At 36.9% G+C, this 25,461-nt stretch overlaps 1 protein-coding gene across 1 annotated transcript; it reads right to left on the reverse strand.

Moving 5' to 3' along the window:
- Positions 1 to 15,190: 15,190 nt before the first annotated feature.
- LOC114686658 (odorant-binding protein-like) lies at positions 15,191 to 18,750 on the reverse strand. Its single transcript, XM_028861294.1, has 5 exons — positions 18,670 to 18,750; positions 18,079 to 18,218; positions 17,538 to 17,608; positions 16,289 to 16,399; positions 15,191 to 15,333 (listed from the first exon to the last, which is right to left on the reverse strand). Exons 1-5 carry the CDS (start codon positions 18,748 to 18,750, stop codon positions 15,191 to 15,193), a joined length of 546 nt encoding a protein of 181 aa, XP_028717127.1.
- Between the last annotated feature and the right edge of the window lie 6,711 nt (positions 18,751 to 25,461).

Raw genomic sequence — 25,461 nt, forward strand, 5'->3', positions numbered from 1 at the left:
AAACAAGAACTACAAATGGCTGAAAGACATTTAAAGAAATGCTCAACATCCTTAATCATCAGAGAAATGCAAAAGAAAATGACTCTGAGATACCACCTTACACCTCTCAGAATGGCTATGATCCAAAACACCAATGACAATCAATGTTGGAGAGGATGTGGAGCAAAGGGAACACTCCTCCACTGTTGGTGGGAATGTAAACTTATACAACCACTGTGGAAATCAGTATGGCGGTTTCTCAGAAAATTAGGAATTGAACTACTCAAGACCCAGCCATCCCACTCTTGGGCATATACCCAAGGAATGCTGATTCATACCATAGAGATACATGCTCAGCTATGTTCATAGCAGCACTATTTGTAATAGCCAGAACCTGGAAAAAACCTAGATGCCTGTCAACGGAAGAGTGGATTAAAAAAAAATGTAGTACATATACACAATGGAGTACTACTCAGCAGAGAAAAACAATGAAAGCATGAAATTTGCAGGCAAATGGATAGAACTAGAAAAAATCATCCTGAGTGAGGTAACCCAAACCCAGAAAGACAGTCCTGGTATGTACTCACTCATAAGTGGATTCTAGATATAAAATAAAGAACAATCAGACCACAACCCATAGAACCATGGAGGCTAGATATATAGCATGGAGGTCCCTAGGACAACTGTGGCTTATAATAAATTTCGGTTTTACTCAATTATTGAAAAAAATAGCCAAATGAATGGAAACACATGAACTATGAACCAAAGGCTGAGGGGCCCCAGCTGGATCAGGCCCTCTGAATAGGTGAGAGAGTTGATTGGCTTGATCTGTTTGGGAGGCAACTAGGCACTGGGACCGAGTCCTGTGCTCATTGCATGAGTTGGCTGTTTAAAACCTGGAGCTTATGCAGGGTCACTTGGCTCAGTCTGGGAGGAGGGGACTGGACTTGCCTGGACTGAGTCTACCAGGTTGATTGCAGTCCTCGGGGGAGGCTTTACCCTGGAGGAGGTGGGAATGGTGGGTGGGCTGGGAAGAAGGGGAGGGTGTGGGAGGGGGGAGAACAGGGGAACCCTTGGCTGATATGTAGAATTGAATGGTATTGTAAAATAAAATAAAAAGAAAAAAAAAGAATGTTAAAAAAAACAACTTTGTCTGCTGTTTTTCGATGCCTCCCCTTCTATTTAGAGACTCTTACCCATCTCGAGAATTCTTTTTCTAATGTATTTTTATTATTCTTTGAACATTTCATACTTGCATACTATGTGTTTTGATCAAATTCATCGTCACTCCATTCCCTCCACATCCTCTGAATCAATCCTGTGACACTGTCTCCAGCCAATGTCATGTATTCTTTCTTTCAACCAATAATTTGTTTTCAATATATATGCAAGATCTATGTGAATCTTCAAGTGATCCAGGATGGCCACCTAGGATGCCCTTGAAATGCTCATGGAAGATCCTCAAAAGGCTGCATTTTGGGATCAGTAACAAAAACAGAAGAAAAAGAGGGTATCAGCTTGAGAATGGGTGGGTGGGGCATGAGAGGGGATGCAGGGAGAGAAAGGAAGTGATATAATTCTATTTCAACTAAAAACGTGTTTAAAAAATAGAAGAGGGGAGTTTTACCTGTGGAAGGAATGTGCAGGGCTACCGAGGATGCACCCATGAGTCTTTTCCCTCATTGTTCCAGTGCTAGAATGACAGGTGTGAGCCACCACAACTTTGCTTTTTCACGGATTCTGGGGATCGAACCCAGGTCCTAATGTTCGCTTTAGCAAGCACTTTAAATGACTGAGCCATCTACCTGGTTAAAATAGTTCCCTACCTAAGGCTTCCCTAAGTCAGCATTTAGATCACTCAAATGCAACATTAAATGTGTGTACCACCACCACCCGGCAATGTAAAAATTTTTAATGATGTAAATTCTCATTGTTTTATGGCTCAGTTGTTGATATCATGTCATGGTAATGGTCATAGCTTATTTTAACTTTATATTTTCAATACTAAATATATGTACACATTTATATCTGTTTGTTATTAGTGTATTTTATTTGACAAATGTGTCTCTGAACCACTTATGCAACTTACAATCAGTTGCTAATTTTCTCCTGATTCTGTCTGGTGATTTCTCTACATTTTCTCCACTGACCTTTGGTCAGTAGAAGGATTTGCAAATTTTTGCCCACATACACCATTCAATATTTATGTTTTTAAAATTATTTTTCAAGATTCGAAAGACTTTTAATAAGAAATGGTCACCTAACCCAAGGCCACAAAGGCTCTTCATATATTTTCTTCTTGCTTCATTGTGTACCATGTATAGTTGATTCTTAATACATTTTTATGTATCTCCTTCTTGATTATTGCCTACTTGTGTGTTTTTGATTCTCTGTGAAATAACTCAATTCCATGGTACAAGGTTGACCTTACCTACAAATATCAATGTCCTCCATTGATTTCTTGAGAAAATTCGACATAATTCCAGTGTTCTTTAGAATGAAAATAGTGTTGGTTAAATTAAAAGAAAAATCAACCAAGAACAGTCTTCATTTAATACCTCCCAAAGTGGAAAATTACCTAAGACATTACAAGCACTCATTAAAGTCCTTCTAGCCGGGCGATGGTGGCACACGCCTTTAATCCCAGCACTCGAGAGGCAGAGGAAGGCGGATATTTGTGAGTTCAAGGCCAGCCTGGGCTAACAAGTGAGTTCCAGGAAAGGCGCAAAGCTACACAGAGAAACCCTGTCTCAAAAAAAAGGTAAAAAAAAGTCCTTTCTGATTTTTCCTTGTTATTTTTCCAATAACAACAACACATTAATCCCATTTTCTGAGGGACCCTTCTGGAAAATTCCATATGGCCTTATACAAACTCGGGTTCATCGTTCCACATTTCCAACAGCTTTATCAAAATGTAAGTTCTTTCTTATTCATTAAGTGCAGTGAATTTTTATACCCTCTACATGATTAAAGAAAGATGATACCATACAGCCTAATCCAGAGACTTGTAAAAATGAAAGCAAATTCTGTCTCATGTCAGAACATCTAATGGTTCTGATGGCTCTTGGAAATTATCTGTTTGAAGTTTAATATTGTATTTATATATGTATATATATATTTTTGTTTATATTTTTCATATATGGATATATTTATTTTTATATATTTTATATGTGGATATGTATTTATTTTTATACATTTCATATATAAATATGGATGTATTTTATATTGATGTTTATATACTCCAATTTATATATTATGACTATATAGTCATATACATATATATTTGTTTCAATTTCAAGTAATTTATCAGTTAAGGACCTTAACCACATATTTTATCCATAGCAGAGAAGTGAAGAAAGAATGGAAAATATAGGGACTTCAAAACTACAGAGTAAAAATATAAAAAATATTGATACAAGGGATTCTGTTACTGGAGACATGGCCAAGCTTTGAGCTCTTTAATATCTGGCCATTGAGTAGAATTTGACTAAATTTCCCACAGCCCACTGACCTTCACCTCAAAAAAAAATAAATAAATAAACATGTATTGATGCTTCTCTTCCTTATTTTTGTGCCCTTTTGTATTGGATGCAATGTTTGGATTTGTTTGTTTTGTTTTGTTTCCTTTCCTTTAATGTAGTAATCTCCAGATTCTTCTGTGTGTTCCAATTTTAAGTAAAATTCATGGGAAAATGTGGCACTAGGCATTCTGAGATTTTGTTCATGGAGACAGGTAGATCTTCCAAATTCTACCATTTTATTGGTGGGGAATTCCTGTCATTTTCAGAGCCTGGCTGCCATCCACTTTCTCTTGGTTTGTGGGACTCTCCATGCTGTGTGACTTAAACTTTGGAAAGTTCACAGCCTTGGGAGAAATGTTGTAATTAAAGTATAAACAAAAAAATTTAATTGAAAATTCAAAAAGAAACTAATCAAATTTGTCTTGTTTCAGGTCTTAGAGAGAAAATGTTCAACTTTTTCCTGGTCAATGTTTTAAGGTTGTACTAGCATATGTTAATTATATTAATTGTACATGATAATGGGTCTAATTGTGACACATAATAATGGGTTTCATTTTAAAGTATAGTTTTGTGTAGCAACACTTAAAATATTTTATTATTATTATTTTGCTTTTTAATTACCTTACAAATTAGATTTCTTTATCAGTTTTCAAACACACCTAGTCTTGATTAGCCCATTCACATCTCCTTCTGTGCTCTTCCTCTCTGTTCCTCACCCCAGTTCAAACCTTCAACTTCCAATATTGACATTTTTTACACCATGTATTATACTACCCATACCTCCCTTATACTCTGTTTTATTTTTAAGCCTCTCAAGGCCTTTTTTTTAAATTTACTGACCTCTCCACACACTCCCTCTTTTTTTTTTTTTTTTTTTTTGGTTTTTCGAGACAGGGTTTCTCTGTGTAGCTTTGCGCCTTTCCTGGAGCTCACTTGGTAGCCCAGGCTGGCCTCTAACTCACAGAGATCCGCCTGGCTCTGCCTCCCGAGTGCTGGGATTAAAGGCGTGCGCCACCAACGCCCGGCACACTCCCTCTTAAATATGCACATATAAATTGCAAGCTGGGATCTGCATGCCAGTTGTTATTTTTTTTAACATTAACTGATTTTTTTAAGTGCATAATATGAATTTTCCTTTCCCATAGTTACTAGATTATAGTCAGAAGATTTCCTGTGTCCTGGCCTGCTGGTGGTTGGGACAAATCTCTCCCACTCACATCCCCCAAGTAAGCACACAGAGGCTTATGTTAATTATAACTGCATGGCCACGGCTCAAGCTTTTTGCTAGCTAGCTCCTATATCTTAAATTAGATACATATTAATCTATGTATCGCCATGTTACATGGTTTTACCTGGGTCCCATTACATGTTGCTTCCTTAGGTAGCTCTCTGGCATCTCTCCCTGCCTTTTTCCTGCTCTCTGAATTTCCTTCCTGCCTCTAAGATGCCTTAACATAGGCCAAACAGCTTTATTTATCAACCAATCAGAGCAACACATATTGGCAGCATACAGAAAGACATTCCCCCATCACTTCCCCTTTTCTGTCTAAACAAAAGGAAGGTTTTAACTTTAACCTATTAAAATTACATATAATAAAACAGTTATCAAGCAAGAATTACAGTTACAATATCTAGTCTACTTTTATTTTGAAAAATTAAAGAAAAAAATTTCTATCTATCCTATATTTGTGAGTCTAAGATTTCATATCTCATTTATCTTTTATCATAACCAAGAAAATTATGATTATAACTATCTAGTCTTCAATTACATCAAAGAACCCAGAAGGATAAAATACTACCAAAGTAAACAGGAAATGCATTGCAAGCAACTTCCAAAATTCTGGAAATGACAGAGACAGCTGCCTGCCTAGACAGTTACCCAAAATTCCTCTGTAACATTGGAACATTCATCTTCAGCCCATAGGCCTAGTCTCTCATTCATTTTTTTCTCTGTGTCCTGTAGAATTTCTGACAATCTCTTCTGAGAAGCAGGGACCATCTCGCCTTGCAAAGTTCAGTGGTCACCTTTCTATGGGTTCTGCATGTCCAGTCAATACAACATTTTGTCAAGCAGTCCAGGCAAGAACAATTTCTTGCCCAAATGGCTATTTTTGCCAAGAAGAAGATAAACTCCACATACAGTGTCTTCGATGCCCATCTTTCTCTTTGAAGTAAATCTGTGCTGCTAGGAGCAGACTTGACTCACTGTCCAGAAAGTCTAAGTTTTTAAAACGTTTTAAATACCATATGCTGTAGGTCTTTGAAGTGTTTGAAGATTACCTACCTAATTGAAATATATCTATGTATACCTTGATATACGTATCAAGAAAACTTGACTAACATGATTGTAAGTTTGATTATCATAGATGACTAATTATTAATCTGTATTTCTCAACTATGCACTACAATTTCAAATGATTTGCACAAACAAAAGACTTTAAACAAGAGTAGAAATATACATACAGTATAACAAAATTAACTTTCAATTTGTATCAATAAACTAAAATCCATAGCATTGTAAAACATTACAAACAAGTTGTTTACTTTAAAAGTAGATTCAATAATCTACCCTTTCATACTATCATATCTATACTATCCCCTTTTCTTCTTTAGAGATTGCCTTTATAATCAATCCCCTTTAAATAAAAATAAACATTTATAAACACTATTTTGGGAATTTGGGCATAGTTTCTTATACTACTTCCTGCTGGTTGTGGGCACTGGTAATCTTATGGAGATCATGAGAAAATTAAGAATCATGGTCAAGTCATCACAGGAGTAGTCTGTGATGCTGCATTGTCTGAGCAAGTTGCCTTGAAGCTGATTTTAGATGTTGGATCATCTGAAGGCCTCTCAAGGAGTCTTCCTTGATCAAACCATATGAGGCTAGAAGCAATCCACAGGTTCTCATTTTCTGTGGAAACAAATGTAGAACCTCTTTTCCAAAACAACATATCCTTAGACATAAATTTTGAAATCAAGATATCTTTAAAAAATACATGTTGATTTAACTCAACGACTTTTACAATCAAATGTCTCTCTGTAGTTAAAAATCCCAAATACAATATATTCCAAACTCTCTGTGTAATATCCACCTTTACTTGACTTATTTTTTATAATACCTTTACTGTCTCTTTAAATACTTTATTTTTTAAACTATTTCTTTATATAACTGTCTATATTCATTTTCTTCTCTCTTCCAAGCCTACATACATTTTTACATACACTATAAACCATTCAAAGTCTTATTCCATCTGAATCTACCTTATTGTGAATCTTGCTTTAAACCAATGTGGTTACTACTAAAGCAGCCCCTTTGGCTGCTGACTCTGCCCATCTCAGCTTTTCAACATGATGGAGATAATTAACCACCAACTCTGGAATCCATGCTGTCTGCTGACTCTGGGAGGCAGTGGGTCTATGCTTCTATCAAAGCAGTGTATACCCCAGAAACCTCTTTTTTGTCTGTACTAGCAAAGGCTAAGCATAATGTGCAGCTTGGAGATGCCTCTTTGTACTCTGGTGGGAATCCACCATGCTACAGATCAAGCCCACATGCCACGAACCCACCATAGAGTAACTCAAGCCCGCAGGCTATGGCTGGCCTGAAAGAAACAACTAGGAGGCTGTTTTTAGCTCTGTTTTAGAATCTTTTTTTTAAGCTTTCTCAGGTTTTAGGTGGAAAATCTTGCCCCATGTTTTGGGGCACTGGGCTGATATCAGAATTCAGTGGTGGATAAGCCTACCCTGTACAGATCAAGAAGAGGAAAGACACCATCTTCAGACTGGGCAGACCAGGTCTCTAGCCCCTAAGTCCCAGGGGCACATTCTGTGCCCCTCTCCTCAGCCATTGGTGTCCCAAGGGACTGGGTAGCTTCCTCTTCCCTTACCCCCTTGCAAAAAAACAGCCCCCTGGGATACCAGTGAACATTGGAGTCATAAGCACATTCTGATCTGATTGGGAACAGGTAAGGCCCTATCTCCAGACTGGGCAAAAAAGGTCCTTAGCCCCTAGGCCCCAGCCATTGGAGCCCCAGGGACCGGGCAGCTGCCTCTTCCCACCACATCCTGACCAAGAAAGTCATCACCTGCAACATCAGAGACCACCATGGTCATAAGCCCACCCTGCCCCAATTGGGAACAGGTAAGACCCTATCTCCAGACTGGGCAGACCAAGTCTCTAGCCCCTAGGCCCCACGGGCACATTCTGTGCCCTGCCCTTAGCCATTGGAGGCCCAAAGACCAGGCAGCTGCCTTTTCCCCTGCCCCCTCACCAAGAAAACCATCTCCTGCAACACCAGTGACCATTGGAGTCATAAAACCCCCCTGCAACAATTGGGAATAGAATCCATCAACACTGATTGGACCAAGAGCCTGGAATAGACCAAGAGCTCCCATTAGACCAAGAGTATCAACTCGACCAAGAGAGGATCCCTCAGACACAGACACCACTTGGAAAGAGTGGAGGAAGAGATGGGTAGATCCCCTTGCAAAAATACAGTCAATAACATAAAGATCAATATGTCACCATCAGAACTGAGTGGTTCTACATCAGCAAGACCTGAATATCCCAATGCAGAAGAAGTAGAAGAAATTGGCCTTAAAAATGACTTTAAAAAAGATGATAAAGGCCTTTAAAGAGGAAATGAAAAATCCCCTCAAAGAAATTGAAGAAAACAGAAACAAAACAATTGGAAGAAATAAAGAAAATGTCAATAAATCCCTTAAAGAAAGCCAAGATTCCTTAGTGTGTGAACTCTGGGTCTCTGATTTTTGTGCCTTCTCTTGGGGATCTTTTACATCTGTTGGTTTGCCTTGTCCAACTTTGATGTGATGATTCTTGCTTTGTCTTACTATATTTTATTGTGTCATGTTTGGTTATCTCCTAGAAGCCTGTCCTTTTCTAATGAGAAACAGTGAGGGAGTAGATCTGGAGGGGAGGGGAGATTGGGAGGAGTAAAGGGAATGGAAACTGTAATCATGATATGTCAAGAGAGGCAGAGCTTTTTGTCCTGAATGCCCAGTCCCAAATACCTGGCAGCCACTTTCCAAATTATTACACAGAGGCTTATATTAATCATAAATGCTTGTCCAATGGCTCAGGCTTGAAATTAACCCATTTCTATTAATGTATGCATTGTCACATGGTCCGTGGTTTACCAGTCCTCTTTCATTTTGCTTCTTGGGCAGCTGGCTCTCCACTCCCCATGACTCCACCCCAGTTCATCTGATTCCTCAGTTTGATTGTTCTGCTAACCTTATCCTGCCTTGCCATAGGCCAAAACAGCTTTATTATCCACTAATGAGAGCAACACACATTCACAGTGTATGGATGGACCATCCCACAGCAATAATATATTGTATGAGAACAGAATCTATTTTCAATAAAAGGGAAAGTATTATATATTTATAGGAATAAAGTTGTATTTTTATATTTATAAATATATAACATATAAATATACTTATAGTAATATAAATACATATATATATATATTTGTAGGAATAGCACCTAAATATATTAAAACATTCATAGGAATATAATTGTACCTATATATTAAAGAATATATTTATAGAAATATATATTTATAGGAGTGATATATATATAAATATGTATTTACTGTATGAGGGTAGTGGACAATAAAATGTCTACCTCCATAAATAGATCCCATGGGAAATTCTAATTCATGGAGTGTAATGTGTGTTAAGCAATCACTGATTTAAAAGCAGATATTTATTACAATGTAATAAAACCAAGACTACTGCTTTTATGTATATTGTTCATATACATTTATTTTGAATATATATATATATATACACAATCTGTGTATCTACAGAGTTAAAGAAATAGAGACAATGAATTTGGAAGAGAGCCAGGCTTTTATAGGAAGGGCTGGAGAGAAGAAAGGGGCAAATGATATAATTATAGTATAAAAAAAGTTAAAAAGTCATTATTAGAAAAGTAGCAATAACTTTCGTACAGTGTTAACTCTGTGACCAGACTGGTCTACAAGGTGACTGTCAAAGTCACATGCTGGAATAACTGTTAGGTATCACATCAGTAACTAGACTGGAAAATCCTATTCAGTAGACAGACTCTGTGACATAAACTTATGTTCAAGTAGCAACATATGGCAGTTGTTTAAATAAAAACACAAATTAAACCCTTCCACTGTGTCTGTTAATAATAAATGAGACTCAACCATTTCAGTATAATGTGCTTCATGCACAAACTTGTTTTCACTCCTAAATCCCTCCAGGGACCACACTGTGGAAATTTCTAGAATTAACACCTACATTTTAAGTAGATACATGTCAAGATTGTTAGACAACATTTTCAGGGGAGATTTTGACTATCGTCATCGTCATCATCAGTAGTTGCAGTATTTTGATATTATAATAACACCATTCCTCTGAGATTGTGTCTTTTTTATTTTCCCATCACCACAATGACAGAACTCACAAACTTGGTACAATGTTCACCTTATCTCACTGCCCATTTACATAGTGATCAAGAACACTGAGGAACAGATTCTATGGTGTAGACAGGACTAAAGTGAGAAGTTAGATTACTGAGGATTCCTAGTTCACAGCTCCAAACATTACTACCTCATACTTACATTTCCTTAAACACACAAAAGGGTGATACACAGAGTCATGACTCCCAAGATTTTGACTTTATTAACTATTTCAAACATCAGTACTTAAGAACAAAGTCACAAAGCAGTGCATAATTCACTGAATATAGACAATGAGGCCTTATCAAATATTTTTCTGAAACAGATTATTTGAAATGTTACAGTGGAAGTTTATGATCTAATTGTATAGCAGTTGTGTAACAAATCTATGTTGCATCTTCCAACACCAAAAGATCAACTATGATTCCCATCACTATTATCCTCAAGAGCAATAAAGAAGATCTGAAATAATTTTATATTAAATATGTTTAATCCTACTGTATGTTCATGTTCCTGACAATAAGTGTAATTCACCATATAATTCAACTTATTAAAAATAAAAACATTGTTATTAATTAAAATATTTAATGGATTATTAACTAAAGTTAAATATTGAAGTTTTAAAATTTGAATGCTAAAAGTATCCAGCTTGAGTTAATGTCATTTCTAGAGAGCTTTCCTTATTTCATGTTCACATGAATTTTATGCCACGGTACATTACAAAGGTGACTCTACATAGGTTTTGTTGCGGTCTGAAAAATACGGGAAGATACATGACATGTGTGTTTTGCATCAGATGATGCAGGATGTTCGCTTAAGTCTATAGCTTCATAAAACTAACATTACATTGCCAGGTACAGTCACAAAATAGAAACAATTATTAATGGATGGGTTGACAGTGGTGTGTTAAAAATAAGAAAACTCAAACAGTACAATCCATCTCAAAATCTAATCAAGTAAACATTGTTTCTTCCTAGTTGATATTATAATGTATTCTGTGTCAAAAAGTCAGCATCTTATTTCAAGTGGGGTTTCTTAATACCTTGAACTATAAAGCATATGTGAGTATAGCACTGGGTAGATATATCCAATTATGTATGGGAGAAAACATTTTTCCTGTCTGTTTCTTAGAAAAATAACATTTTCATCATCTTTTCCATAAGTTGCACTGGTGCAGAGATATATATTCACTCATTTGTTTTCAAACATTATCATGATGATTAAAGAACTTTATTTTCAATGCATATACACTTTCTCTGTGGAGTATGTAACACTGTAGTCCTTAGGCGTTTTCACACACTATAGACAAGTATGATATTGGAGCTGAATTAAAGATATAACCATGAGTCATCAGGAACGAATTAATCTCAAGTACACATCCCCTTATTCATCAAAATTACTTGAACAATAAATCTAACTCATTTCACTAAATGTTGACTCTAGTTCAGACATGAGGTCTTAAAGGACAGCAACACTTTACCATTTTATATAAGTCCACAAGCTCATCAATCAAATTACTTTAAAGTTCCTGATATTAAATCAATATCTTAGATATATTGTGATACAAATGTATTCTGACAAACAAAAGCAGAAAAATTTTGGAATTCTGTTTTGTTGCTCATAAGGAAACATGGGTGAAGTTATGTGCTATGTGAACCATTCAGACTACATATACTTCTTATTTTGATTTTTGCAGAAGATCATCACTGAGTGGATTCTACAACTCAGTAACAGATAAAATTGGAGGATATACTACCTGAAATAAACAGATAAACATTACCAAATCCTTGATGGATTTTAGACACACCTTGGAACATGAAAATATGGCATAGGAAGTTGTCTTTGAGTGTCTGCAATATTATTTGAACTTAAAAATTAATTCATATCACAGTGTTCACACTGTTCACCAGCTTTCCACATAGTCTCACCTTGTTTTCAGGTGACTTTTCTGGGGGTATCATTATTTTGATGGGGAGATTCAGAAGAGATTGTTGGTTTTTATAAACTGACAGCAAACTGATTAATAGATACGCCATGCAGGATTCCAACAGTCAACTCTTCTAACTCTCCCCCATCAAATGCAGCAAGGGGAACAAATCCCACTGAAGAAATGCATGAAACTGAAGAGGAAATACAAAATTCCTCTAAAAAATTATAAATGTCTATAAAAATGGTAATAACACTGTTATTTTGTATAAAGTAAGCTGATATCAAAGCAGTTCATAGAGTCTTGATTCCAATACACAGTTTAGAAAAATAACGATGAAAAATCATTTAAAGTGTTGATGAAATTTAATGACCTATTCTTTATTTGTATTATTTATATGTTTTCAATTTTTTGTTTTTGAAAGGTAGAGCATGATTTCTTTTTCTTTCTTTCTTCCCGTTTTAACAACAAAACTAGCAATAAAATATAATAATAAAAAAAAAACATCACATTGAAGTTGAACAAGGTAACCCAAGAGAAGGAAAAGAGCCCCCAAGAGAATGCATGAGATTACAAGATCCACTGGTTCATACACTCAGGAATCCCATAGAATTACTACACAGAAGGCTATAATATATATGCTGAGGAACTGGTGCAGACCTGTGTAGGCCCTGTGCTTGGTGCATCAGTCTCTGTAAATTCACATGCAATTTGCTCAGTTGATTAGAGGGACTCATTCTTCTGGTGGCCTCCATCCCTTCTGCCTCCCCAACTCCTTCCCTGATTTCTCAGGAGACGGATTTGATGAAGGCATCCCATTTAGAGTTGTGTGTTCCAAAGTCTCTCTTTCTCTATGTGTGTAATGTCTAGTTGTAGGTCTCTGCATATGTTCTCATCTGCTGCCTGAGTTAGTCTCTCTGATGATGGCTGAATGGGGCAATGAACTATGAGTAAAGCAGAAATCATTAGGAGTCAATTTATCATTCCTTCTTTTTAAAACCAAGAGTATTTGATTTTACTCAATGTTTCTGAGCTATCTAATCTCTTGTTCTAGGACACCCACACAGTGTTGGGTATTGGTTCCCTCTCATGGAGTGGGTCTTAAGTCAAATCAGACATCAGTTGGTTACTCACACAAATTCTATGCCACCATTGCCCTAGCATATTTTGCAGGCAGGATAGACTGTAGCTCAAAGGGTTTGTGGCTGGGTTGGTGTTTACATTTCTCTTTTGTAGCCTGCAAAGTACATTCCTGAACCTTCCTGAACCTTCCTGAACCAAAGACACTAGAATAGTGTTTTTCTTTTAAAAAAAGAAGGACGGATTTTCCTGTAAAGTGTATCATAAGAATGGGCATGAGTGAGGGTCTGCATGCAAGCTCTTGCCTCTATGTTTTTATCTTTCACCTTATTTCTCTATTGTTTTCTAAATCTGAGACAAAACTCAGAACATACACCTCCACCATAATGTTCATGGTACAGTAGTTTTAAGGTCCCCCATTAAGGGAATGCTATGCCTCTCTGCCAAAAGAATAGAATATTCCATTGGGTGCTGATATTCCATTTTATATCCCTGAAAATATAACATTTTTGGCAGATGTTTTAAAATGCTCTTTTATCTTTTTTTTTTTTTTAACATCAGAGAGACATTAAGCTCACTTCCTAAGATTGCTCCCGTCTGCCTCTTAGGCCATCCTGGCTATCAAGCCCCATGTACGGAAAGACATTACATAGAAAGTTTGCATTATGTTGTGAATATCATGTTTGTGATATTGTGACTAATATTTTCTCATCTAATTAGGACACATCAATGAATTATGTACTTATTCCCAATAAAAATTATTTCTTGTTCTATTATCGACTATTTCAGTTTTTATCTTAATTTTTATTGGTTTACATTTTGTTTTGTTTTGAGACAAGGTCTCACTATGTAGCCCTGGTTGTCCTAGAACTCAATATATAGACCATGATGGCCTTGAATTCTCAGAAATACAACTTCCTCTGCTTCCCAAGCCCTGGATTGAACAGCATGTACCACCTTGCCTGGTTAATCACATTTTTTTAAAAGATTTATTTTATTTTTTTATTTGTGTGTCTGTGTATGAGTATGTGAACCAGGTGGGTGCAGTACCTGTGGAGGCCAGAAGATGGTGGAGATTTCCCTGGAGCTGGAGTTACAGATGTTTGTATACTGCAATGTGGTTGATAGCAACTGAACTCAGGTCTTTTGCAAGGGCAATTGCTGCTCTGAACTAGTCATCCCAAACTAGATTATTTTTCAATAGTTAGAGTGGAGTTGTTTGTTGTATATTATTATATCACACTGTTTGAACACAGAAATGTATGCATGAGAAATCAATTTATTTAATCAGTTGAAGAGGCAGTACTATGGTAGGAGGATGGGAAGAAAATCCATGAAGCAGGGAATCTTGCTTCAGAGATTCTGGCTTTATAGGTAAGATGAAAAGAAAAAATGAAAGGTGAGTTATCTTCATTGTCATGATTCTCTTTTCACGGAAAAAGTGATGTGGGAAATATTCCTGATCTTGCTGTCATCCATGAAGCTTCAAAAGCAAAAAGCAAAACAAACAAACAAAACAGTAAGATATTCATGGGCTGATGGGACTGACAAACTTTCTGAGATTGCAAATGAAAAAACAATGGTTGAGGACTATAGTGGAAGGTTTGATAAAAATGACAAATGTCACAGGGTTAGGTCTATGTTTGTCCTTTCTGACTTCCATAGCTTTGTACTGGGCTTTAGATAGACAGTTTTCTATATAAATCTTGATTATCTACCAGAGAAAATAAGTATGTGCAAGGTTGTGTCTCAAGAGATTTCTAGAAAGATCATCTACATTTATAGTATTTCCAAACACAAGATACACTCTTGATTTCCACAAATATTACTCATTTTCAATAATTGAGAATTTCACAAAATTTTTCACATCAAGATAAAAGAAATCTACACTTTGCTTTAGGGGGAGAGTTGCTTCTTGTCATGTTATAAACACTAACGGCAATGTCAATCATAACTTTGCCACATTTGAGTATATATAATAGATTTTTTCTATTAAATATATAACTAATCGACTAAGGGATGAATTCTACCAGATTAAACAGTGAGAAAGCTCTTCTGCCCTGTTTGTACTTACCCATACAGCGTCTTTATTGATGACAAGTGTCTATGAAAGATTGTTTTGAGAAAGGGAGAAAATAAGCACAAATAAAAAACATTGTTAAATTCCCTTAATATTTCCAGTGATTTTGAAATTTAAAAGTGTGAATCAATGATTGTTCTGAATATTTTCAGATGCATTTGTGTGCTGTGTGAAACACAATGCTGTTACCTGCGGGCTCCAAGTGCTGGATATTCTCATTTGGAATATTGAGTTTGTTCGCCAGCTTCTTAAGCTCCTGTTTCTGTGCTTTGCTCAGATTCTCTTCTTTCCCTACATTGCATGGAACAGAAAACCAAATGTCCCTTAAGATACTGGGTAACTCAGAGCAGCCCCCAGTTAAAATGGGTCACTTGGTACTGACCCATGGAGACATCCTACCTTCTGGACTATCCCTCATCCCAATTCTGCTCAGCCTAAGATTTCTAAAGTGAAAAGAACACATCTAATGGAATCAAAATGTGAGTAACCATGACCTCCCCCACCTTGAAGACTAAGTATGTTGTTGTTGTTATTGTTATTATTATTATGACAATTATGATATTTATTCATGCTTTCCACATCAGCATGTTTTTTTTTTTTTTTCAAAAGGGGCTGTATGGAATCCTGATAGTAGGAACCAGTGAACTAAATATCTGCATGGTCTGACTTTCCATTTTATTTCTCTGTAGATTCTAGAATCCATACCCAGGAATTGTTGATTATTATTGAAATGAACAGTTAAATCAGGTGAACCAAATATCAACAACCACCCAAAACCCTCACCTCACCCTCAGTATCCACCACTCACCCATGCCCACTCCCACCCCCTAGCCCCCACTCTACCCCATCCCTCTCCTCATAGCTTTGTCAAACAAAGCAAGCTAATTTTTTTTTTTTTTGGTCAACTTAACACAGCTGAGATCACATGGGAAGTGGGAACCTCCATTAAGAAAACGTCTCCATTAGACTGTCTCTGGGCCAGGGTTTTTATAGAGACGCCAAGGGGTGGAGCAAAAGACCTCCTCCCCCAGCACAGCCAAGTGCAGAGCATCTCAGACACCTGCACTCAGGCCCGTGGTCCTGATCATCCTCTATGCAGACCTGCTGGGTAACGTCATGAGGAACCCGAGAATGGGCTCCCACAATGTGGTAGTGGAAGTTAAATAAACTCTTTCCTCCCATACTTGCTTTTGGTTATGATGTTTTATCCCAGCAATAGAAACCATATGATAGGCACCACACTCACCAGCAACTAAAATCACATTTGTCTCCTTTCCACTGTTGTCGACATTAACATTGTGAAAGATGATGATGCCATCTGCCTTCTCCATAACTCGGAAATAATTTTTACCAGAGTCTGCAAGTAAAGCAGAAACAACTTAGAACTCAGTAGAATTGTCAGGGTTTTTTCATTATATTTGACATACTTTTCACACTTTTTATTCCTTCAATTGCATCACAAATGTCCTTCACAATGACATAAAATTGGAAATGAGAGCTACAAAGTAGGACACACACTTTAGACGCTACCTTACTCTTACAAAAAAAATTCTATTTTCAATAAAAAGTGTATAATTGCATTAAGTCTCCACAGCCTATTTAAAGTAAAACTCATCAGGCTAATATTAAAATAACACACTGTAGACCATAAGTTGTGGCACACATCTTTAATCTCAGCACTCAGAAAGCAGAGGCAGATGGGTTTCTGTGAGTTCAAGGCCAGGCTGGTCCACAGAGGAAGTTCCAGAACCGTGGGGCCTACACAGAGAAATCTTGCCTCAAAAAAAAAAAAAAAATAGCAACAACAAAAAACACACTGTATAGTTTTCTACAAAATAAAAAGTTTAAGAAAGCAATCAGGGAACATCATCATATTGTCTTCTGAATATCATTTAGACTTCTCCTAAATAATAGGCACGGAAATCTGAATTTTTACTCTTGTTGGTTTTAAGCAAAATTCAAATTAAACAGAATAATTTCTTGCCAACTTGCCATATTATATATTGCCCTTCTTAGCTTTGGGACTTGAGTCATTCACTCCTTAAGTATTTCTGTATATGTAAAAATTTCAAATTTCATATTCAACAAAATCGTATCATCTGAACTAAAAGAAATACTATTGCGAATGACCTTTAATATTTTAGATGATCTTCCAGTCATTTTCAATGGTTGTCAACCATATGCCATTCATATCCTAGGATTTAGTTTGACGTGTCTCTAATAATTTTTTCCAGGAATGTGTGTTATTCAGTTTAACTTCACATATTCCAATAAATGTTTGGAAGTTTAGTTAGGATTTTGAAACTTTCAGAAATTATCAGATGGAATTGTTCTGGAATCCGGGCCCCTTGATGTGAGGCCTGGGCCAACAGTGCCCATTCTCATTCTCTCTCTCTCTCTCTCTCTCTCTCTCTCTCTCTCTCTCTCTCTCTCTCTCTCTCTCTCTCTCTCTCTCACACACACACACACACACACATACACACACACATACTCACAGTCTGTAATATATATGCCATCTTTCTCTTTTCTTCCCACAACTGTGTGTGTCTGGCATTCGTCTTCCACCCTTAAAAAAAACAAAACAGCAAAAACTCACCTCTGAATTTACTCTTTCCAGATTGCTAATATTTCATTACTGTGTTGGTAGCAACACAGTAGTGTTGAAGTAATTTTTGAGTAGGGTAAATAAACCCATTTTTGAAGACTGAAACAGCAACTCTGGGGTCATGATTGGCATGGGCAGTAAATCTAGGCTTCCAAGAGAAGACTCTGTCCTCAATTGTCTACACACCTTTACTATTTGTGATTGGTTTCAACCAGAATTACCCAACATGCTAAGACCATAGGAAAATGGCACAGCCAATCTGGCTGAAGTCAAGGACACAACTCAGGCTGTGGCTGCTGTTCTCTGAATACACCCAGGAGACCAACTCCATTTTTCATGCATAGCCCACATATTTGAGTGAAAATTTCACAATGACATTCATGTTCCTATTTCTCAGTCCTGTCCCTGTGCATTGGGTGAATGTCACTTACTTGACCTTGAATGTGATTGTGAGTGTCTGGCATTCGTCACTGCACTCCATGTGCTGAAAGTAAGCTCTCAGAGGTCCACCTTTGAGTACCTTCTCCACATTATCTGCACCTATGTAAAGGGTGCGCCAATTCCCGTCAACCTAAGGAGCACAGACCCCATTTTGAATGTCGATTAGTCAATCTATTTCCTGTTTTTTCAGCAACATTCATCCTAATTATTACATATATTTTAGGTCAGTCAACAAGTAGACCTAGTGAAATGTAGATGTCTTCTTCCTGGAGAGTAAATCGTGAGATGACATCATCGCTCCTTCACACTAGATAGAAGCTGGGACACTGAGATACAGTTCACACTGTGTCAATCAACTACAGGGAAAGTCCAATCTGGAATTTTTGCATCTTAACCTTCCTTCACGCTGTAGGCAGATCTCATTGAAAGCATGTAAGGAGTTGGAAAACACGAAGATTGAATTACAGATAGGATTTGGATATGGTATGGAGATATATTTTATGACGTATGATGAACATGCTCAAACCAACCTCAGGGTGTATATGAATACACCAGACCCTTTCATCCCCAAATGCACATACCTCTGAGGGAGTGATTTCAGGATTGTTATGATGTGCAAAGGACACACCTAACACAAGAGCGAGCAGCAGGAACTTCACCATGATAGAGCCTGGATTCCCTGCTTCTGACAGAGTTTGGAGTCCGACAGGTGTTGGAAAGACCCAGAATCTTCTCCACCTTTTATAGTATTTATCTTTGGCCTGAGATGTGGTGGGTGGATTGTCCACAGTGAAATTCTGATATATCCTGTTTGGCGGCAACAGCCATGGACAACAATTCTGTTTTTCTGATAGCTTCCTGATGAGACTAATTTGATTTAAGCCATGAAATTGAACTTTCTGGCCACTGTGGATGTGGGAAAGCTGTCAAAACCCACAAACATTCATGTCCCTAAAGTCCAACTTTCTCATTTGGAAGAGGTGGAAAATGTGGGGGTTTTGACTCTTGTTTTTTTAACTATGATAAATTCTCCATCAGGCAGACCCTTTGACCACTGAATACAATATGGATATTAATCACTTTTCATTCAATTAAATATCACTAGACATGTATTTCTGGAACATTTTGTAATGTTGGAACATTTGTGTAACAGCCTTTGAGAAGAAATGTGCTGTTTTATTTCCTGGGCAAGAATTTACAATTTTGATTCATGATATGAAACATTTTTATAACTTGATATTCTCATCAATAATGTGAATTTTTTTTTGTTTGTTTTTCGAGACAGGATTTCTCTGTGTAACAGCCCTATGTCCTGGAACCAGCTCTGTAGACCAGGCTGGCCTTGAACTCACAGAGATCCACCTGCCTCTGCCTCCTGAGTGCTGGGATTAAAGGTGTGCACCACCACCACCACCACCACCACCACCACCACCACCACCACATCCACCCGGCAATTTGAAAATTTTTAATAATGTAAATTCTCATTGTTTTATGGATCAGTTGCTGATACCATGTAGCGGTAATGGTCATAACTTATTCTAACTTTATATTTTCAATACTTAATATATGTACACATTTATATCTGTTTGTTATTATTTTATTTGACAAATGTGTCTCTGAACCATTTATGCAACTTACAATCAGTTGTTAATTTTCTCCTGATTCTGTCTGATGATTTCTCTACATTTTCTCTATTCAAACCTTTGGTTAGTAGAAGGATTTGCATATATTTACCCAAATACATCATTCAATATTTATGTTTTTAAAATTATTTTTCAACATTTCAAAGACTTTAAATAAGAAATGGTCACCCAACACATGGCCACAAAGGCTCTTCATATATATTCTTCTTGCTTCATTGTGTACCATATATATTTGACTCTTACTACATTTTTATGTATCTCCATCTTGATTATTGCCAACTTGCGTATTTTTGATTCTATGTGAAATAACTCAATTCCATGGTACAAGGTTGACTACAAACATCAATGTCCTCCATTGACTTCTTGAGAAATCTCTATTTTTCTACAGAATTCCAGTGTTCTTCAGTTTGAAAATAGTGTTGGATAAATTTCAAAGATAAATCAACCAAGATTAGCCTTCATTTAATACCTCCTGAAGTGGAAAATTACCTAAGACATTACAAGCACTCATTAAAGTCCTTCTGATTTTTCCTTGAGACCCAATAACAACAACACATTAATCCTATTTTCTGAGGGACCCTTTTGGAAAATTCTATATGGCCTTATACAAACTCAGGTTTATCGTTCCACATTTCCAACAGCTTTATCAAAATGTAAGTTTTTTCTTATTCATTAAGTGCAGTGAAGTTTTATCCCCTCTACATGATTAAAGAAAGAGGATACTATAGAGCCTAAACTAGAGACTTTTAAAAATGAAGACAAATTCTGTCTCGTGTCAGAATTTCTATCAGTTCTGACGGATCTTAGAAATTATCTGATTGAAGTTTAATATTGTGTTCATATATATGCATATATATTTATTTTATATTTTTCATATATGGATTTTTATATATTTATATATTGATATATTTTTACATATTTTATGTATAAATATGGATACATTTTATATTGATGTTTATATAATCCAATTTATATATTATGACTATATATACATATGTATTTGTTTCCATTTCAAGTAATTTATCAGTTAAGTACCTTAACCACATATTTTATCCATAGCAGAGAAGTGAAGAAAGAATGGAAAATATAAGGATTTCAAATCTACAGAGTAAAAATATATAAAATATTGACACAACGGATTCTGTTACTGGAGACATGACCAAGCTTTGAGCTCTTTAATGTCTGGCCATTGAGTAGAATTTGACTAAATTTCCCACAGCCCACTGACCTTCACCTCCCCAAAAAACAATAAACATGTATTGATGCTTCTCTTCCTTATTTCTGTGCCCTTTTGTATTGGATGCAATGTTTGGATTTGATTGTTTTGTTTTGTTTCCTTTCTTTTAATGTAGTAATCTCCAGATTCTTCTGTGTGTTCCGATTTTAAGTAAAATTCATGGGAAATTGCGGTACTAGACGTTCTGAGATTTTGTTAATGGAGAGAGATGGTTCTTCCAAATTCTACCATTTTATTGGTGGGGAACTCCTGTCATTCTCAGAGCCTGGCTGCCATCCACTTTCTCTTGGTTTGTGGGACTCTCCATGCTGTGTGACTTAAACTTTGGAGAGTTAACAGCCTTGGGAGAAATGTTGTAATTAAAGTATAAACTAAAAAAAAAAATTAATTGAAAATTTAAAAAGAAAAGAAACTAATCAAATTTGTGTTGTTTCTGGTCTTAGAGAGAAAATGTTCAACTTTTTCCTGTTCAATGTTTTAAGGTTGTACTAGCATATGTTAATTATATTAATTATACATGATAATGGGTCTAATTGTGACACATAAAGAATAAGTGAGACAGTTGATTGGCTTGATCTGTTTGGGAGGCATCCAGGCAGTGGGACTGGGTCCTGTGCTCATCGCATGAGTTAGCTGTTTGAAACCTGGGGCTTATGTAGGGACCCTTGGCTCAATCTGGGAGGAGGGGACTGGACCTGCCTGGACTGAGTCTATCAGGTCGATCTCAGTCCTCCTCGGGGGTGACCTTGATCTGGAGGTGGTGGGAATGGGGAGTGGGCTAGGGGGAAGGGAAGGGGGGCAGGAAGGGGGAGAACAAGGGAATCGGTGGCTGTTATGTAGAACTGAATAGTATTGTAAAATAAAATTTAAAAAAAAGAAATTAAAAAAATAAAGGGTTCCATTTCAAAGTACAGCTTTGAGTAGCAACACTTAAAATATTTTATTATTATTATTATCCTTTTTAATTACCTTACAAATTAGCAGATTTGTTTATCAGTTTTCAAACACATCTAGTTTTGATTAGCCCTTTCACATCTCCTTCTGTGCTCTTCCTCTCTGCTCCTCACCCCAGTTCAAACCTTCAACGTCCAATATTGGCATTTTTACACCATGTATTACACTACCCTTACCTCCCATATACTCCGTTTTATTTTGAAGACTCTCAACGAGCTTTTTCAATTTCCTGACCTCTCCACACACTTCCTCTTAAATATGCACATATAAATTGCTAGCTGGGATCTGCATGGTAGTCGTTATTTATTATCATTAACTATTTTTTAAGTTTAATAATATGAATTTTATGTATCAATTGAGATAATTGTCTTGGATATTGCCCATAGTCTTTTTTTGTTTTTGGGTCCCCATCTGCTTTTGCCACCTAGTGGGGTAAATCTGGACTTAACAAATCAGTTGGTAGAATGTCTTCATCTCTGTGGTTTTAAAAGAAATTAAGAAAAATTATGCTGGCTGGAGAGATGGCTCTGTGGTTAAGAGCACTGGCTGCTCTTCCAAAGGTTCTGAGTTCAATTCCCAGCAACCACAGGGTGGCTCCCAATCATCTGTAATGAGATCTGATGCTCTCTTCTGGCCTACAGGCATGCATGCAGGCAGAACACTGTATACATAATAAATAAATGAATCTCAAAAAAAAAAAAAAAGAAAAATTATGCTTACTTCTTGTTAAAATAAGTGGCAGCATTCACCATTGAAACCACTTAGTCCACAACATGTCATTGGAGGGAAATATTTTATTATAGACTCAATAAATAATTAACTGAAAAATAGTTAACGTCATCCTATATAAGTTTCCCGTATCTTCATGTCTTAGTTAGGATTTCCATTGCTGTGATGAAACATCAGGACCAAAAGTAAATTGGGGAGTAAAGGGTTTATTTGACTTACACTTCCACATTGTAGCCCATCACTGAAGGAATCAGGACAGGAACACAAACAGGGCAGGAACCTGGAAGCAGGAACTGGCACAGAGGCCAAGGGGAAATGTTGTTTACTGGCTTGCTTCTCATGGCTTGCTTAGCCTGATTTCTTTTTAAACCCAGGACCACTAACCCAAGGATGACCTCACCTCAGTGGACTAGGCCCTCCCCACATTGATCACTAATTGAGAAAATGCCTTACAGTGGATCTTATGAAGACATTTTCTTAATGGAGGTTCCCTCCTCTCAAATGGTATTAGCTTCTGCCAAGTTGAGATAAAACTACTCAGAACACTTCATTTAATTCAGTCTTGCTGAAATGCATGTCAGTAGCAAAGTATCAATTTTCTGCATATTATCAAACCTGTAGTGCTGAAGTTTTCTTAATAAACCCAATGTGTATGTATGTTTGTGTTGTTGGATGTGTCTTTCCTTGATTTCATTTCTTTGATTTTATTAATTTGATCATTCTCTTTCCTTCTCCTACACACTTTCTCTTCTCTCTTCTCTTTATCTCTTTAAAGAATTTGTTTCTTTGAAGATTTATTTTTCTTTTTGGCCTGTGTTTCTATTATGTCTAGGTTGACTACAGATGTGGAGTTCTAGCAACTAGTGTAAAATAACATGGATCTGAATTTAAGTGACAAACAGATAGAAAAACACATGATTCAATAAATGCCCAATCCTCACATATTTTGTACAACAAATTTTGCAAAATGATGTTTTATTGGCAGAATTCGCACCAATGTCTCAACCGAATAAATAACTGCTCAAAATCCTATCTTTTCGAAACATCAAATTTAAATATTGAGTCATCTTTGGGGAATATTGAGAAGTGGAGAGATAAAGGTTATAAGAAAATAAGATCGAGCCAATCTGTATTTCAATATGGTTCATGAGTTCCACCCCCAACTGAGCTGTTATTGGCTTCTTGGGTACAGAGAATAAATTTTGAATGATGTGGCCCTTAGTAGATCAACTACACATTAGCAATGGTCCCATACCCATGAGTGTGTATCCCACACTAATACAAATCTGTAGGTTATTTAAAATTAAATGAGAGTCAGGTGGTAGTGGCACACACCTTTAATCTCAGCACTCAGGAGGCAGGGGCAGGCCTTTCTACAGGTTTAAGACAGCCTGGTCTATACAGTGAGTTCCAGAACACCCAGGACTGCTTCACAGAGAAACCTTGTTTCAATAGATAGATAGATAGATAGATAGATAGATAGCCAGATAGATAAGGAGGTAGCAAGTAGAGGGATGAGAAAGCAGCTGGGAGGAGTTAGGGAAGAAATAGGGATGGACATGAACAAAATGCATTATGTCTATGTATGCCATTTTCAGAAACTTAATGAAAATATTACATTAATTAAAGCAACTTTAAACATGTTCAATGTTAATAAGTCAATATGTAAATGAGGCATTGAAGAACTAACAGAAAATAAAGATACTACCTAGAAATGCTTCATATAAAGTCCCCTCTTAGGTTTACTGAAAGGTCCACTATTCAACTTTAATTAAATTCTGTTTAAAACCAAAGCCATTTGTTGCGGCAACATCAAACACACTCCACCCCTGTCTGTGGGAGGTGAAAATTTTTACCTGAGATTGACCTCTGACTTTCACATGTTTGCTGTGATATGTGCAAGTCTTCACTCATAGGAACACACACACACACACACACACACACACACACACACACACACACACAATTTTTTAAAAAACAGACACATTGACCCACCAGCACCAATTAGACTAAGAGGTGAGTCTTTGTTCTCATATCCAAACACCCCAGCCTCTAGGCTTTGGGCTCAGGGTCATAACCCTATGCCCCCACACCACCACCCATTACAGTCCCAGTTTCAGGCCAGCAGGCAGGTATCCTGCAGGCAGGTTGGACTACCACCATCCCCCACCAGACCCTGTAATCTACAAGCCCCACCCCTTCCAAACCTACCCACCCTCTGAGACTGCAGCTCCTCCCTGAGACAGAGCCCATCAGTGCCAATTGACCAAGAGCTGCTCCCTGAGACACAGAGTCCATCAGCACTGATTGGACCAAGAGCCCCAATTATACCAAGAGCTCCCATTGAACCAAGAGTATCAATTAGACCAAGAGAGGCTCCCTCAGACACAGACACCGCTTGCACTGAGTGGAGGAAGAGATGGGTAGATGCCAACACAAAAATGCAGTCAATAACATAAAGACCAATATGGCATTATGAGAACCTACTGGTTCTATATCAGCAATACCTGAACATCCCAATGCAGAAGAAGCAGAAGAAATCAACCTTAAAAATGACTTTAAGAAGATGACAGAGGCCTTTCTAGAGGAAATGAAAAATTCCCTTAATGAAATCAAAGAAAAAACAAACAAAAAATTGGAAGAAATCAATAAATCCCTTAAAGCCAAGAAAAAGCAATTTAACAGGTGAAAGAAACAGGTCAAGATTTGAAAACTGAAATCGAGACAATAAAGAAGACAAACTAAGGGAATGCTGGAAATGGAAAATCTGAGTAAATGAACAGGAAACACAGATGGAAGGATAACCAACA

Source organism: Peromyscus leucopus, chromosome X (assembly GCF_004664715.2).
Source record: "Peromyscus leucopus breed LL Stock chromosome X, UCI_PerLeu_2.1, whole genome shotgun sequence".
Taxonomy (NCBI): Eukaryota; Metazoa; Chordata; class Mammalia; order Rodentia; family Cricetidae; genus Peromyscus; species Peromyscus leucopus.